General features: G+C 44.3%; 1 protein-coding gene across 6 annotated transcripts in view; it reads right to left on the bottom strand.

Annotated features, from left to right (window-relative positions):
* Nucleotides 1-348: 348 nt before the first annotated feature.
* YEATS2 (YEATS domain containing 2) overlaps nt 349-18,327 on the bottom strand; it is a 43,820-nt gene continuing 25,841 nt past the window's right edge. For 4 of the 6 annotated variants that reach the window (XM_048954723.1, XM_048954722.1, XM_048954728.1 and 1 more), the window contains 13 exons: nt 17,531-17,686; nt 16,695-16,868; nt 14,767-14,965; nt 12,341-12,472; nt 12,009-12,107; nt 10,914-11,025; nt 9,914-9,987; nt 9,079-9,158; nt 7,975-8,176; nt 6,631-6,857; nt 5,421-5,495; nt 3,983-4,056; nt 349-3,187 (listed from right to left, as the gene is read on the bottom strand). In XM_048954723.1, coding sequence (XP_048810680.1) covers nt 3,079-3,187; nt 3,983-4,056; nt 5,421-5,495; nt 6,631-6,857; nt 7,975-8,176; nt 9,079-9,158; nt 9,914-9,987; nt 10,914-11,025; nt 12,009-12,107; nt 12,341-12,472; nt 14,767-14,965; nt 16,695-16,868; nt 17,531-17,686 — 1,713 coding nt within the window. In that variant the 3' untranslated portion in view covers nt 349-3,078. The remainder of the gene's footprint in view (nt 3,188-3,982; nt 4,057-5,420; nt 5,496-6,630; nt 6,858-7,974; nt 8,177-9,078; nt 9,159-9,913; nt 9,988-10,913; nt 11,026-12,008; nt 12,108-12,340; nt 12,473-14,766; nt 14,966-16,694; nt 16,869-17,530; nt 17,687-18,327) is intronic. The other 2 variants (XM_048954725.1, XM_048954727.1) reach the window with 2 other exon arrangements.

The following is an 18,327-nucleotide window of genomic DNA, read 5'->3' as shown; positions in this document are numbered from 1 at the left end:
GTCTCCCAGGCTCGCGTTCCAGCTCAGCCCGATGCTTCCAGGCCCTTGCTAACAGGGAAGGAGCAGAGCAGGACACAGATATGCCCACGGATTGGAGCCAGCTGGCAGCTGTTGGCAGAGGCCCTTCTTGCCAGAAGGGATGGCTAATAAGGGAGCACAGGGAAAGCAGGAGAAGTGTGTGCCAGTGGGTAGAGCTCATCATCATCACCACATTTCCACCACCTCCACAAGGCTGCCCTTTTGCTGCAGATACGCTTATGAACATGAGGGCAGGGCATTACAAAACCCCTTATTCTGTGGGCCTGGAGCAACCTAGTTGGAGTGACAGGTGGCAGTCAGACAAACCCATCACAGCTAATAAAAGAATTTATTGTAAACATATGTATCTTACACAATTATACAGTATAATACAGGTAACATGAAGGATTCAAACACTCAGCATTACAGAGGGGCCACGTTTGTAGAGAGGTCTCTCACCTGTGCCCCCATCCCCAGCCATTCGCACAGGCACTTCTCGCTGACAAGATTTCCCTCCCACCGCTTTCCAAAAGACATACTGCAAACATCTCCTACATCCAAAGCACTACGACAAATGTGTTATCTTCTAACAGATTTTATTTCTCTTCAGCAAATGCTATCTATTATTAATGCAGCAGAATAGCCCGTGGTTGCTCTGGAACGCCTCAGCAGCAATCTGCGGCAGCAGCACTCTGCTGCAGGGCTGCCCCACGCCTCCCACACTGATGCTGTTCTTTGCAGAACAGCAGGACATGGGCGAGGACACCACCATTTGCAAACAGATGCCCACACCGATGCTTCTCAAGCACTGCTCTGGGCACTGAAATCTCAGAGCAAAGCCCACAGGAGCCGGGGGCTGGGAACGTGTGCATCATTGCAGCAGATCTTAGCATGGCTGCATTTGCCCAAAGGCTGTTTCCTACACACCCCATCACAGCAATAGTGACAGATAGCTCCAAAACACCCTTTTGTAAAAGTTGTATCCAAGGAGGCTGGGCGCAGCACGGACTTGGAGCTCACATCCTACAAACAGCACAGGGCCAGCAGCCCCAGCTCCCTGCACCTCCCCCTGCGCAGCTCAGATATAATCACCACCGCTCAGCCCCTTCACACTGATCCCTGCAAAAAGCCAACATCAGGGCTAAGCTGTGCACTTCCTATGCTGGGCTCACCCCAACAAGCCAGGATTGTCCTCTGAATCCAGAGCATCCAAAAATAGCATTTCCAGGGGAACCCAAATCCTTCTTTGAACGCTCCTTGGATTTCATCCATCAGTTTCCTAGATCCATGGGCCAGGCTCTGCCACTTGTATTCAAGCAGACTCGACTGCCCCACCAGCTCTCATGAACTAGGAAGGGGCCTGTCTGCAGACCTTGGCTTTATCTAGGTTGGAGAAAACACGCAGCATCTTGTCTGAGGTACACAGCACCTTCTGCAGATCGAGAACTGCACCCAGCCGTCAGCTCTCCTTGGCAGCCTGAGATCACCACCCATCTTCCACAGTCCCTGCACACAGCTGGCATTACCACATCTTCTAGCCCCAAAAAAGCACCAAAAGGTAACATCTTGAAGATTTACGTTCCCACTCCAGGCCAGGAAAGATAACTGCAGTTTAATGTTTATAAAAGGCTTTGTGCTGTCAAAGCACAGCACCAACAGGAGCGAGAGGCCTCAGTACATCCCTGTGAGGTAGGTTATCCTGCTCCCCATGCTCAGAGATGGGGAAACTGAGGCACAGAGTGATTAAATCAAAGGCCATGCAGCAGACCAGTGACCCAGCTGAGATCAGAGCACTGGAGGCTCGGGCTGCCTGACCCATGCTCCACCCACCTGACAGTGCTGCCTCACGCATCTGAGAGCATGATGGTCCAACAGGAGTCCCACCAACTTGCAATGGATTACTCACATATGAGCAAGCACCCTGGTGCTGGACACAGGGGCAGTGGGGGAGAGCAGTCTGGGTGTTGTCATCAAAGCTTCCTTGAGAAAGGCGTCACAAGCCAGCCTGCAGACACGTCTCCTGCAGCAGTGACATTCCTGAGACAGAAGTCCCAGCACAAGCAGCAGAACTTCCTTGCAGTTGGGCTATCAGAGGAGGTCCCCACGAGCAATAAGCCTCTGATTTCTTTGATCTCATCAGGCTGTGAATTCAGAGCTTCAGTCAAAGTGACACCTGAGAACCTCGCTCTTAGTGAATGCTGTCAGAACAGCAAGGCTAAGCTGGGCACATGCCTTCCAAAATTCACAGCAGCCTGGGGAGGCCCTCACTGGGCAAACAAAGGTTTCAGCCAGTCCAAGCCCACAGACACTGAATACTGTACACACTCTTCACCTTTCTCACGCAGAAGCAGTCACAGCCATCTTACCACACGGTTCATTCATATTGACTGAGTACGTGCCAGTCCACCTTCCTCTCTGAGGTGACTGAGAACACTCAGATGGGAAACCTCCTCTGAAGAGGCCAGGTGTTACCTGCTTGGGTCGCACCCAGCTGAATAAGCAGACAAGCTGCCCACCCAGCTGTATTCCAGTCACATGATGCTCAAGGAGGACTGGCAGAACTTGGTGGGACCATCAGCCTTCTGCTCCCCCACCTCGACCCTAAGCAACCAACCCATCCACTGACCCACCTTTAAAAGCTGACCTGGAATTCTCTCACATTCCAAGTGACAGAGCAACTGTTCTGCCCACTGCATGGGGAACCAACTGGCATGCAGTATGCATCAAAAAGCATAATTTCTTTTGTAGAAAAAAAAAAAAAAAAAAAATTAATCTCATCAGTACAGCTCTTGTCAGAGACTGTGGAGCCTCTGATAGCTAGCAACTTGATGCAAACTGACAGTGTTTGTTCAGCCACTGAACATACACTTACCAAGTAAACACTGACATTTAACAACTTGATTTGGAACAGAGCATCACTTTGTTGCATTAAGGTGCATCTTTAATTGGAGGTAAAAGATAGTAGCCCGATGCTATAAAGTATACAAGTGTCCTACTGGATTTGTCATCCCAGCTTCGGCCATAAATTCACCTTTCCCGTAGCATCTTCTGTGCTCTGTTTCATTGCTCCTCATTTAGTATCTTCATGTGTTTGTTTGTGAGGAAGTCAAGAAAGGGAATATTACAGATGGCTTTGTGAATATTCATCACTGTGATCTCTCTTGGAGTCCTGCAGGGAATGCATCACAATTTTTTTGTAACACCAAGACATAAAGCAGCAAGTCACTAAGTTTACCAATGGGAAAGAAAAAAATGCAAATCAGAAACAGGATAAAAAAAAAATCAGGTGCCAGAGGAACAGACCAAAACGAGGCATTAAAATCTCATGGCACAGAAGAACCGCTCCCAAGTGGCTGTGGGAAACATCTTGGGCACTGGCACAGCAAAATGAAGTGCCAATTTACATTTCATATATATACTGAAGCACATATTAATACGTTTTGATATTCTATAGAGGTGACAGTTAAACTAAGCACTTTCTCACTGACCTAATTCTTCTAATTTCACGTTGCCAAACATGAATCAAATGCAATCCAATGGTTGCTATAAAAATCACTCAGTATCTGAGCCATAGAAGAGCGTATCCATGAAATACACTCTAGAGTGTTTTTCACCAAGATCAACAGTATCTGGGTTGTTAAAGTCCTAGCAGGCCACGGGAAAGTTCATGGTAACTCAACTGGATGAGGGACTGTCCTTCCATTACGGCTCAGCTAAAACAAGTTATCTGCCTCTGAGCGGGGCAATACCAGAGAATCCTGACCCAGTTTTTAATGTCTACTCCTTTGCCACTATGGAACTTGATGACAGCCAAGCCCCTCCTATGGCCTGCATCTTCCCAGAACACAGCTCACACACATGGTCCCACAGCATGGAAATCCCTCGCTCACATGGTCTGAGCCATACAAAATCTGACCCACTTCCTCACGCAGCTCCATGTTTAGTGCTGGCATAAGTGCTGTACCTGTTGTGAGGGGCTGTCTGGTAAGCCACTGCCAGTGCCTGCCGCAGAATGTCGCTCATCAGCTGTTCAGTGGCCTGTGACAAAAGGCGACATCTTAGGCAAAGAAGAAAGCAACGTGCTTTTTACATCAGTATAACCAGACATCTAAAGATGTGGCTCGCTTCAGTCCTGCTTGACAGCCAGGTGGCTTTCATTAGCACAGCACTAAGGCTGGGTCTGTACTCAACAGAAAGCAGCCTATCGCCACACACACTTCATGACTCGGCTGCCCAGCCTGGTTTCTCTGTGGACCCCCAGGGCACCTGAACACAGCAGGATGGAGCAAGGCCACATCTGCTCTGCATTCCAAAGGCCACTCACACACCACAGCTCCACACACAGATGGCAGATCTTCTCCTGGGATTCAGCATACTCTCGTTAGCTCTTCCCTTTGCCCACCAGGTTTGCTTCAGGCACTTACACAGGAACCTCCCACCCTGGATGGCAGACACACAGCAACTGTATGCACTGCATGCTTGGCTCAGGAAACGTTAGTCTGGGCTACTGGCTTTTCTGAGCCTCTCTCAAGACCAAAGCAGAAGTTTCTGGGATTTTTCACACAGAAAAGCTGGAGTATAACCCAACAATTACACTGGAGCAATCTGATGGCTAAAGCTGTGTTTAAACCCAGATATATCCATAACTGACCTCAACTGTAGGAAGAGACAGCGCGAGTGGAAGTGTGCATACATACATACATACATACAAGGTAGCCCAGAATCAGTTAGCGTTTAGAAAACCAATCTGCTGATAAGCTACAGTCTGCATAAACATCAAAAGTCATCTTAGGCTTGAAATACAACGGAGCACTTCTCAAAATAATCTGCGTTAGCCTTCAGCCCAACCCTGAGAACTCTAACTCCAGAGACTGTTTCTCACCAAAACTTTGAACACAATGTTTTTCTAAAATTGAGCATGACAGGCTTCTCATACAAGGGAGAATTGCTGCTGACTGCAGGCGTTCAGTGGTCTCCCAGTAGAAACAACACAGGCAAAAAAAAAAAAAACCTCAACAGTATTTAGGAAAAAACAGCTGATCCTCTTATAAAATAATCAAGTCTTAAATAATGCTGGCAGATTTTTCCCCTTACAGTTCTGAAAGGTAGGACGAATAAGGAGATACTTCCAAAGTTAAACAGAAGCCAGTATCTTACTGGAGGTCAGAATCTGCAAATCACTACCTTGTGTCCAAGTCAACAGATCAGTTAGGAATCTGGAAACACATACACAGAAATACACAATTCTCTTTGTCCAGCTACATATCTTTCTACACATGGCACACACACTGACATCAGACTCTGCATCCCTTCTGCATATCACTTTGGACAGTCCATTTTTCTTCCTACACTGCTGGGTTAACACAGTCCTACAAAAATGTCATTGTGAAGTAACTTCTTACCTTTAAAATCATATCTTCTATTACTGACGCATAAACATTCCTTTGTACCTCAGCAGGCTGAAAGGAAATTCCTATCTGTGAGACAGAAGGAAAAAAGAGAGCACATGAAATAACACAACTCACATTGTGGTACAGAACAGATGACAACGATATAACAGAAGCAATCTATGATACAGGGTATTTGAAGCCCAAGCAAGCAGGCTCCCCACCGCTTTCCATTAGTATCATCTCATTTAATGAAAAAAACAAAAAAAAGTAAGTCTGGAGAAAGTGAAGCTGGACCACTGGAGCAGGATGCAAAAATGCTTCTCAAATACAAGAAAAACAGAAGCAGATTTTTACATTTGCTGCAGGAAATCCATACAGAAAATCAGTTATACTTGGCACTTTTGGACTGCTAACGAGTGTTCCACTTTAAAATTGTACATATATTCAGTCCATGTATTCATAAGCTTTCCCATACATAATTATGACAACTGTAACAGCTCTAAACAGTACTCCTGGCAAAATAACAGTCGTGCATCAGAAGAGTTCCACCACTGGGCCTCACTGCCCAGCTGGGTTCCCAGCATGCCTGCACCCATGACACCTTTTTGCCTACATGATGGGCACTCTGCTAACCAAGGCTTTGTCCCTCGGTGTCAGCATTTGAGGTAGAGAGCTTTCTTTTTTCTCCACAGTTGCTGCAAGGAAACTCTCCCCATCTCCCAGCAGAGACCAATCCTTCCTACAAGCTACGTAAACCACCTTCCCCCTTTGCTTCCTGCTGTGAGATAAGGCCACCCTCTCCCTCTTTTGTTCTAATTTGAATGAGGGAAGTGGGGAGGAAAATTGAGCTGTAGAGAAGTTTGCTGTGATCTTTATGCACCTTTTCCTAGGAGCAGCAGGGGTTCAAGCCAAAAGATTTCACAAGGTGGGCCAGGAGGTATTCTATGCTAGTGCACCTCTTCACTCATTACCTCTTGCTCCCAGGCTCGCCTTTCCAGCACTAAGCCTTGCAGCATGGCTACTCTGAAGTGATCTCCCAACCAGCACGCTTCACTTCTGCCAGCACTGACCAGCAGTGTTGGAAGCCAGTCAGATTTAACAAAGCCTTGATAAAGGATCCAGAGGCCCCCCTACAGATGAATGCAAGCCAACTAAATAACAAATGCAGGGCCACAACTAGTTGAGCAGCAGTTCCTTATTAGCTTTAGGATTCACTTATTACCTTCTCTGCTGTGTCTCTCACAAACTCTGATGCAGGCAAGGAAGCCAAATAGAACTTCATCTCCTCTTGTTTCTCCTCCTTTTCTTTTTTAATGTTTATTTTCAAAGGCTCACTGAAGTTGAGAACATCTACTTCCTCTTCATGCTCGGGTTCTTGTTTCAGGAACTGCTGCAGTTCCTCTAGTTTTCGGCACAGATCCTCACCACTGCTGTAAGATGAAGGGTATTCTGAAAAAGAAGCCATCAATTAGACAAATGATACATTACAGAAAGCTGCTTACAAACAGATGCACATGCAAAGTATGATAAGAAATTCTGGTGATTAAGAGTTATTTTTGTAATTCCTGTCAAACATACGGATGAACAAAAAGCAAACTGCCATTGAGAACTTTCTCATTATGCCCTCATTCCACTCTCGGTGCTCCCTCCCATCTGCCCCACACCAATCAAGGCTGCACTTCAAACAAGACAACCCACAAAATATTCTCAAAGAAGCTTTCTGACAGCTGTCCAGACAGTCTGATGCTCTTCAACCTGCTCAGAGAACTGGACTTGTAGTGCTATGCGGTGCCTACACCTTTTTACACTGTGACAAGTACAGTCCTATATATGCATTTTTGTTTGAAGGTAAGTTAGAAGACAGATTCCCAATGAAATTACAGAAGGTTAAGAACACCCAGCTTTGGGAAAGGGATTGCCTGCAGGTGAAACAATGAAGCTTTACTGAGGGAATGGCTGAAACTACAGACGTATGTTTAACTCACACTGCAACGGAGTTCTGAGATCGCAGAGCTGTAGAGCTGTAGCTATAGAGCTATACAGGCTGTAGTGGCACCATGTGAAGCTTCACACAGCCCAATTCACCGCACTTCTGGAGTCAGACTAACCCCCACTGTGCTTCACACTGCTGCTGTCAGACAATCTTTTGTACCTGAAGCTACTACACAGTTTGCACAGCAAGTCTTTGAACAGAGGCCGCTTGCCAATAACGTACAAAAGATCACACTGCAGGTCTGGAAGCATCTCTCTTAATGTTTTTCTGCACAATGGGCCTCAAAGGGCACCCAAAGCACAGTGAAACCCAGAAAAGGCTCTACAGAACATAAGGTTTGGTAGGGACAGCTTCATTTACATACTTGCTTGCCATTTCAGCCTCCAACTTATGTTATCCAGAGTGAATTAAAAAAAGCCCAAAAAACACAAAATAAGAAACAACAAAAATCAAACTCAAAGTAAGAAATCTCTTCTCCTGAAAAGGCAGCCTGTAGGTGAGCACAGCTATTCTTGAGGCAATTTAACCAGCAGTGCCTCTGGCAAAAGGAGTTCTCTGTGCCTGCACGCTCACCTGGCTCGCTGTCTATCTGTGTCAGCACATCTTCAATGGAGTCCTCGTCGTTCCGCAAGGTCTCGGGGTCAGGAGGAGTGTAGCCATGGCATCGACACCACTGCACCACATGCTTTGTCTTCAGGGGTGTAATGCTGTGAAATCTGGGATGCTTCTCTATGATTTCCTGCAGGATCTTTCTCACAGTCATTGCTCGTTGCCACTATGACAAACCAAGGGGAAACTTATACTAGCTGAAATGTTTCAGGCTGGATTATGACCTACAACATGACTTTCTCGAAAGTAAGGGTGACAAGGAAAGATCAAAAACAAATGCAAGAGACTGTCCTAATCTTTGCCAGTTCTGGGCAGGTCATTGAAACTCTTTCTCATCCAACCAAAACCCCAAGGAAGAGTGACATACATTTACGGGGGCCCAGACAAACTTGCCTTGACTTGAATTGCCTCCTCTCCTAAATAACATTTCAAGATGCATAATGAAAGCAATCCAACAGAGCAAACAACGCTTCCCAAAATTTTGGTTTAACTTTGTTTACTTATGTTTGTTACAGCAGATGTCTTACCAGTCTTACCACCTTCCTTGTAAGTCCACAGCAAAAGCATAAAACTACTACAAAACAGGAGGAAACATAACTAGAATACAGATGGATCCAGATTAACTATTTACTGCTGTTGAACAATCCAGGACAAAGCATTTCAGTACCAGCACTCTCAAATTCTCTTCTGATGGAAAGCAGCCACAGTCTCACAAAAAGGTGGACAAATTACATTGTGGAGAACTCCCATGCCCGTAACATGCCATGAAGGAATGATGAGGATAAAGCAGCAACACAATAATTTTCAAAAATTCTGTTTTTTTAAATATTTCAGAAACATCTAACTTTGAATTAACTGGAAGATGACCTTCAGAGTCCCTTCTGCCTGAGGAAGGCACTGAACAACTAACTGGAGCACTATCCAAAGATCAGTAAGGAGTGCATCCACCTCAAATGCAACAAACTGCTTCAGGGACAAGGACAGCCAGCAATATGGAAGGTTCTGTAATTCAGAAATCCCTCCCCTTTCACTAATGACTGCTTACAAAACAGCAGAGAAGAGGATTACCTCAGCTGCCCTCCTCTTCCCAATATTCCAGCTGTAATACTGTTCCACTGAACCAGCACAATAAGAGCTTACATCTTCACCTAGAAAACACAGAACCAAAAACAGAATTAGGTTTTAGAAGTTCAGTAAAACAAGTTCCACTTTTGATGCTGTTTAGTGGCAAGAAGGAGCATGACTCTGCTTTCAGGACCAAGGACTAGCTCACAAATGCTGCTCTGAGAGCAGCACAGATGTGTGCAGCACACACAGTTCTCTGGATGTACAAACAGCATAATTCTTGGTCAGGATACACAGACATCTCTGGCTATGGGCTGGTTAAGCTTCTTTTCCACTCCCCCCAAGGTGTAACGATATAGACCTGTAAGCCTGTCTTATTGGTCAGACTCTGTTCCATTGGAAAATACACAGCTATCTATTTGCCAACAATTTACAATAAACACAAGACATTTAAAACATTTCATGGCAAACAGAAAGGGATGGGGTTCAAATCCCCTGTAATGAAAGCCACACTGCACTGCCTGCTTCTGCTTTGCTGACTGCACTCATCTTGAGAGGGTCTGCATACCTGGGGTCCAGGAACACTGGTCAAAGTGCATTAGTTACCAGGAAAGAAGGTGCTTCTCAGTTTTGTATGTGAGAAGAGGAATGCAGTTATAAACACTGAATGTTTCAGTGTAAGCTACCACCTTTTGTTAAAACAAAGAAAAACCATACAATAAATAAATTCCAGTGTTGAATTTTGAGCTATTGCCATATTTGAAAGTATTTCTGAAACCCTGGCAATAAAAAAAACCCTCTGAAAATAAAAAGCAAAGCCTTCTCATCCACCACTTACTTTTTTCAGCAATTAATGGAACCTTCTTCACTATGGCTGTTAAAAGCTGCTGGGTGTTCTCCAAGTATTCTATGCTGCAAGGGATAAAGAGAATCACAATGAAGAATACTGTTGGAAGTAATGAAACACATGCAAAATGTTCCAAAATCATTACAAGTCCGTGGCCCCAAGGCACTGAACAGTGCTAACGTGAGGGTAAACCATAAGTTGGTTTGAAGAGGGTATTTTAAGCAGCCCTTCCTCTTTCTTAAGCATCCACACCTGCAGCTTCATTTGTCAAGCTGAAGAAACTTAAGACAGCCTTTTTTGGGCAGGCTTGGAAGAAATCCCTGCATCTTGTAATATGCAACACCATTTTGAGGGATAAGCAGCAGTGATTAGTACAAGCTGTCGCAGGAGGAATGTGGGACAGTGCATGGGATGCTGCTTTGTACTGAAAGACCACTCAGGAGTTCTTCCACAAATACGGCATTGGATTTCACCAGTGAAACAAAATACTCCCATTATATTTATCTAATTCCAATTCTGAACCAAGGCAACTGTCATACTGGGTAATTACAGAAATGTGGGACCTTATCAACACTAGAGCAGCAAGCAGAGAGACCGTGCTACTTATTTCAGCTGCTCCCTTGTTAATCTGCATTTTACCGGGCACAGTTTGACCTCAGTAAGAGCACAGAACAGCAATGGGAATTGTATAAGCAGGGGATGATAAAGGTTTTAGCAGCTTGAGATTTAGCAAACCCCAAAAGAATGGCAAATCTTTAATTGTATTTTTTTCCCTTTCCAGAAGCCCTGAATACAAATCCACTAACAAAGAAATTATTTCAACTCTCTGAAACAAATGCTGGCCAACAGGATTAGTACTGATACAACAGCACACGTGACAGAAGATTTCATGTCTGTGTCAAGCTTCTAACAATGCTGCACAAATTCCTAGGGACACCTCCATCTCCCCTGGAATTGCTAGGATCAGAAATCCATGCAGACAAACAATTACTTGATAACGTAGTTCCCAAGTTCTGAATTCTCTTCTGTTTTCACTGCTGCTTGCCCATCCTGAGTACCCACAGAAGTGCAGTTCTGTCCCGTTGAATCAGGCTCCATCTTAACTTCAAAGAAACAGAACACGTTTCAGAAGACAAAAGCAGCCATCACCTTAACCAGTGTGTTGAGCGAGACTCAGTAATACTAGATGTCTTACATTAAGTAACATCACCTCATTTCTTGTTTGCATTCTACTTGCTACACATGAAGAATATACACCCTTCAGCTGTGCTAACAGAAAACCACCACAGCAGGACCAGCTCCCCCTCCAAATCTCAACGTTTTCTTATCTCATCCCTTTCAGAATACATGTAAGTGCACAATAAGTCACTGATGTTTTGCACACGACTGCCTGAATGAACTGCTTACAGATGTATGCCTGTCTTCTGGTAAGCAAACAGCTGACAGAAACCTACTAATGATTACAGCAAGAAGTGGCACCAGTGAATTTTCTCACATCTACAACAGAACTCAGGAGCAGCAGGAGAGAGATGTTCAGCTCAGAACAGCCAGACAGCCTGGTATTCACCTGGGATGGGACAGACACACAACAGTTCTGCAATAAGAGGACTTTCAGCTCTGGCAATGCACGATCCTGGAACGTTCTGCAGGTGTGTGGACATGGATGTGACTGCCCACTCAGCCTAATGCATTGGCACGGGGCAGAAATAGCACTGCTGTTTACATTCTCCAGTGAGTTTGAGCACAGTCACCAACACAGTCACTGCTGTCCTCAGAATAAAGTACGTGTTTGCTCAGTGCATTTCTGCAGCGATGGATTGAAAGAATGGATGTTTACTGCGCTCACAGTAGCCTTACAGAACATCGTCTTTCCTCCCTCTATTTGCCTACGCTATGGGTTTTGTCAAGGAGGAAGCAACTGTTAATTTCCCAGCCCCCAGATGCCATTTAACACTTCATTTAAACCCTGCTAGCAACAGAAATACAAGAAACCCCAGTCACAGGGTCTGCTTTCAGAGCCAGGCCACCCGCACAAAGCAGCAGTGAATATTTCCACTGCTTATCTTACTGAGAAACTCTGTGTTACCTTTAGTGATGGATGCCACAGAGGGACTAGAGACAGCCGTACTTGCTGATGTGACAGCTGTCACAGCTGAAACTTTGCTGGTAGAAAGTGACTGTATCACTGGAGAGGAACAGGAAACAGTTAGGACAATAAAGGAAGAAAAAAGGAAGCTTTGACAAAAAACCATATTGAGAATCAACAAAATATTTGCAATGCAAATTTTAGGGATGAGCCTCCTTGCTACGTTTTCTTCTATCTGTAACCTTGGACCACTTTGGCCAACAGTGACCAAGAGCTACTCTGTGTCAAAGGGGATTTTCAAACACCATCTGTCATCCTCCTCTGCCCTTTACCTTTGTTCATAGGCATGAGTATTGTCTGAACACCTCCAGAAGCTGTGTTAACACCGAGCTGTTTAAGCTGGCTGGGAACTGTCAGAACAGCCTGCTGTGGACTAGACTGATTTGAGTGGATTTTTAGCAACCCTGTAAGAAGAATGGAAGACAAAATGTTAAATAAAACACACCATTTTGTTTATCTCCAGTTATTTCTCTCCCTTCCTGCCTGAACTAGGATGGCCCTCAATTAATAAGCCACAGTTCAGTGAACTGTCTGTCTGACAAATTTCTGCTGACATGGATGACTGCTGAAGTGCTGGGTTGCCTTATATGCTGCACAGCACCAATATTTGTGAGGGCAGTTTCCTCATTACTGAATGAATCTTAAACAAATGCTGATGTAACACAAACTTTTTGAACGAAGCAGGCTCAGCACAGAGCTGAACACTCTTATCAGAGCAAGACAAAATTAGTTAGAGCATGACTTGCAGCTCTCCTCTCCTTCCCTTGTGCTCAAGTGTTTGGTGAGCCAGCGACCAACAGCTCTGCTGCACTCAGCCCCTTGCTGTGCTTTGCCAGTGCCACACACACCTCTGCAGTTCATCTGCAGTTAGTGGAGCACAATCAACCACACTTCCATGAAATGATGAACCCAAGCTTGTGAGGGCCTTATGAAGAGCTGAACTGAGTGTCCCATGTCTTTGCTATGGGCACTGAACACATCTATCTGTACGGATGGCTGATCGAGCTATGAAGTGTATCAAGGGGAGGAGTGAATAAAGCACTGATTTTAGCCAGGGCTAAAACAACAAGCAGGACATTCTGGTATCACCAGCATCCCATCAACCTTGGTGGAAACCAGCACAGCTGCAGGCTGTGCCATAGGGCAATGAGTGAAGAGCACTCACCTCCTGCTCCCTAGCTCTCTCCTCCACACCACCATTGTGTATGGGCCTAAATCCATCATTTCCACTAGTAAACTAGCTATTTTCTGTACAATCTTATTTAATGTTCTGATTAATTAAACTTCTCTTCGGATTATGGGCATTTAACAAGCTGTTATTTTAGAAAATTGTGAACACCACATTTCATGGTAGTAATTTATACTCACAAATTGTTTCAAGAAAGTTTCTATTCCCCTTTTAATATCTCACTATTGCTTAAGTGTAACTGCATTCCAGTCAGCAGACATGCAAGGGATGGTGAAGACATCCCTTGGTTTTGAAAGATACATAGTTGAGACTTTGAACTGGGCTAACCTAGCACTGCCAATTCAGTTGTAAACGTCACAGTCCATCCTAAGACTCACTTAAATACAAGCCTACGTTTTTAGAATGAAATCTATAATGCTATGCATTTTGGCAAAACCTTTTCTTCTGCCTCTGACAGATGGGAATCCGGATGATACTCTTGGTCCTATACAGCAGCTTTAATCTGAAAGCTATTTAAAGTGGCACATTTCCAACAAAAAGCCTTTCTACTTTGTTTGGAAAAAGGAAAATGTTCAACTGCTTGTTGCAGAATTGCAGCTTCCGTTATTTATTTCCGAGCTGTGGAAAACACAGAGTGATGGAAGGATGGGTTTGGGAGTCTGCGTGCACAGGAAATGAGAAGGGCTGCTTCAAAGACACTGTCACACAGCAAGTGACATGAAGAGCCTCTCCCTTTTTTTCTATTTGTACTCTTCCCCCTCAGTAAGAAGCAACTTTGAAGGAACATAACACTCCAGGAGGTAAATCAGAAGGTAAAATAAAACGTTCTGATTTTAACTCATGATGATCAAATTAAATCTGCTATATTTGCTCTCCATAATGCAGAAGATACTGCAAGACAATAAAACTAAAGGAAAACAACACCCTACGTACAGGCAGTCCATCTTTATTGCCTTATCTTCATTAATTTGACACATTCCAGCTCAGATCTACCTCACTGGACTCAACAGATTTTTTTTACTTTAAAATATTCGCTTCCCTTTTAATCAAAAACTCTCTCCAGGACAAACAGAGCAGATGCAAAGCCTCAGAGCCAAGTTTTGCTTAAGCAGCTCCTTCAGCTTCCATGGAGGTTCACTTTCACAACCTGAATTGAGACTGCAGCATCTCTGATCCCTGACAGTTTCAATATCATGGTACACTATATCCTTGAACACATGGAAGGCACCATCTACAGAGGATCTGGAATGAAAGCTAAAATTTGCCTCCAATATTAATGGGCATCTTGCACTGCTATTTGCATCAGATGCAGTCAGTGTACCGTATTAGGATGCCAACTCTTTGGCTAAAAGAAGAGTTACCCTACTAAGATACAGCTTAGAAAGCGTGGCTCTAGTTTCACCCATTCACAAATGCAGATGCCTCTACATGCTACTTTTTACACTGTGGACACCCAAAGAACACTCACTTCTAACTTCATAAAGGCAAGGCACAAATGGAGCTTAATACCTGATACTGCAGCTTTTCCAGTCACAGGCGTTGACGTAGTCACCAGAGAAGCAACACTTACAACAGCAGAAGTAGCAGTCTTGCTCACTACTGATGAAGCAGACTGGGTCTGGTTTATACAGACTTGGTGTTGCTGTCCGGATGTCTTTGCTGCAGGAGCTCCAGAAGACGATGAACTGGAACCTGCATTATCTATTTGCTGCATAAGAAAGAAAGCAGTAATGTTCCTTCTCATCTCACAGATGATTCAACAATAAGCAAGACGAAGGAATATCTAGAAATAGCAAAGGCAAAAGCTTCATCGTTAAGAAACAAATAAGAAACGAGCACCTATCCAAAAGTCCATATGCAATGGTGTTAAGTAGAATAGAAACAAATAACATTATGTCATGCACTCCAGAACTGCTTCTACAACTGTTTTGATGGTACCTGGAGCCAGCAAGCAGGTAAACCTCCAGATGAGCAATCTGGCCCAGGAATATTTCCCCACTGCTCAAAAGTCCAGGAGAGAAATGGAGCTCACCTGTTAATGCAGGTGTCTGCACTGACTCACACAGAAGTCATGCTTTGTTACAACGTTAGACACTACCTAAATCCTACATCCTCTATATACTTCCTTTCACTGAAAGAAGTTTGGACAGGAATAACATTGATCTTTAAGGTAATTTGCACATTACGCACTGCCACTGTTTTTGCCATTTACTGGCAAGTAAAACACCTTAACTTCACAGAGACCACAGCTCTTCTGCTCTTCAGTTAACAAAATTAATCTGAATGACTATGGCTGACACTCATATTAACATACATTACTTTGGTTAGACAGATGTGAGACCTTTCCACATCTGCTCACCAGAGCTGGAAAGGCTCTTGGACACTCAGAATCCAGTCCTCAAGCAGGTCCTGGTGTCCTGGCTGCTCTGTGACCTGTCTGCAAGCCTGTGACCCACGCAGGGACAGGTGGGCTGATCAGTGGCAGTGGTTACTACAGGGAGGGGGGGGAGCTTGAGATAAAGAAGGTGGATGAAAATTCCAATCTTTGCAGCTTCACTGACAGCTGTAAGAACAGTGAGTAGCATTTAAAGTAGATTTCAGCCTTTAAAGCGATATACACTGATATAACCAACACAACCCTGATAGATGCCTGGGTTCAGTTCTCCAAGGCACCATGGTCTCAACCTGCAGCTTTGTTAATCTTTGCTCCCCACACAGGAGAAGCAGGAAGCTTCTGGCAAACCCTTCTTGTGAGCTACACTTTACTCTATGCTGTCTTCTCTCCACCTCACGAACTCCACCTACCCTCCAGGTAGGCAACCTGCACTGAACAGTTGTATCCCCACTCACCCTAGGAACACAAATGTTTTACTTTCAACCTCACTCCAGGGCAGAACATCTCCTTTCCTTCCTGGACTGTGTAACTTCCCAGGGCAGAGAGGAGCAACATCCCCTGAACGCAGTCAGAACCAAAAAGACACTGAACCTTGGCCGCTGTGAAACATGTTCATGACAGACCGTGCTTTAAGCACTGTGGGAAGTCTGATTTCAGAGTAGTGGCCTACAGTCTAATTACTGCTGGTTTTCACTGCCCTGCTTGGAGGCAGATTCCTGCATTTTACACTCTCCTGTCAGTGACAGATTCGGAGTTTAAAGGGCCAAAAATCTGTATTATTGCAAAAGGTGTTCCAGATAAAGCACTTCCTGCCTACCAGAATTTTAACAGCATTAAAAGCAGTGCAAGCTTTAAGCTATCCTTCTTCCTTCTCGGGTATTTTAGGCAGAACAGCAAGCAGTTGAACAGCAACAGAGTTTCTGCATTCTGCACTGGAACACAATTATAAGGCAGATCAACCAACAGTGCTGGAAAGAAGAATACCCATAAACTAAGAGGTGTAGATGCTGTATTACAGCACACTGGCAATACTGTGTCTCACCTGGGCCACCCCATTTGTGGGAAGGGCCACAGCAGGAGCAGCAGCTGTGGTGATAACACCGCCTGAGACCCTCAGCACCGTGGTGCCAGGTTTGGAGAGCTGGGATGAGGCAGACACCGACTTCAGAGACCCGTCCGATATTTTCATCAGCGATGTCTGTCCACTGGCTGCAGCCTTTGAAAAGAAGTTCAGCACAAGGTGAAAAGCTGCAATACTGTTCCCGTGGGGTTTGGTTTGTTTTTCAACCAAATGGCATTTATATTACTGGAAAATTTTTTTTATACTTTTCTGTGACAAGAACAACTGCAACAAAATTACTAAATTCAGATTCAACTTCATCAAACTGTTGTCTTAAAAAATAAATTAAAAAAAAAAAACAAAATGTGACTACTGCTTTTGAACGCTGGTGAGACTGAGTACTTTTTTAAAATAAGGGCCTTTGAGGAATCTGAAAACGACCAGGGTAAAACATACCTAAGAGATTAAGCAGAGACCCATTCCTACATTCAAATATTTTAGCACATTTTTGCATCTGCCCATATTCACTCCTCTAATACCACATCATTACACAATCCTAGAGCATGTTTACAAGCTAGCAACCTAAGCTCAGACATGACCCACTCTGAGAACACCTACAAAGCTGACAAAGCCCTGTCTAACACCTTCACTCACTAGAACACCTGAATATGCTTTTGTACCACAGCCACCATCATAACTGTACAGAGAAAAACCAAAGGGCTACAAAAGATAAAGCTCTCATATTGTGCAATTGTGATTTCTACCCTTTAGCCAACAAAATGTTGTCTGGCAAGAAAAACACATCATTTGCAGCTTACCTGTGTAAATAAAGCAGTTTTCTGTCCAGTTATTACTTTTAATGCTTGTCCTTGTGTTGAAGATGCTCCAACTCCTACGTTGCCCTGAACAACTGATGCTGGAGTGAGTTGCTTCCCAGAACTCTGAGGAGAAGGCTGACCAACCAGAAACGTGCCCTGCTCCAGAAATAAGTCACAGTTCAGCACTTGGAAACCACAGTTAAAAGTCAATACAGGACAAGTTAGGAGTGTCAACAGAGACTGTCAAAACACCTACAGGCCTGCAGCTTAAGCAGAACAGCAACATCTGCAACTGCTCTGTGATGCAAAAATACTACTTGATGCAGAAGGTTATTGACATTCTTTCTCTACACAAATACTGGGAATTAAAGAAGTTTGGCGTCCTGGTATCTTTGCATGAGGTCGGAAAGAGAATCTCCACCTCCAAAGACTGGAAGCACTCTATTGCCACAAAGCATTTTTTTCCATTGCACCATTAATTGCAATGGAGGATTCTGCAACCAGACCTGGGCACAGCCTTCCCAGTGCAGAACATTCTCTGATGAAAAGGGTAAGGGTGAAAGAGCTGTCCTCAGAGGCAGCTACATAGCACCATAATTTAACACATTTCATGCTCTTCATGTTTATTCTTTGTGACAAATGCTACTTAACTTGCAAGATCAGAAAGACTACTGTTGGGTTAGGCAAAAAGCAGAAATCAAAACAGTGTTATTTCCTCACATCAAAATGTATTTACTTCTGCCATAGGCGCTACACATTCAGAACTCAGCATGCAGAAATCACAGCTAGAACTGGAG

This window comes from Lagopus muta, chromosome 9 (assembly GCF_023343835.1).
Source record: "Lagopus muta isolate bLagMut1 chromosome 9, bLagMut1 primary, whole genome shotgun sequence".
NCBI classification, from domain to species: domain Eukaryota; kingdom Metazoa; phylum Chordata; class Aves; order Galliformes; family Phasianidae; genus Lagopus; species Lagopus muta.
The sequence above is the reverse complement of the archived record's forward strand: the minus strand, read 5'-3'. Positions and strand labels throughout refer to the sequence as shown.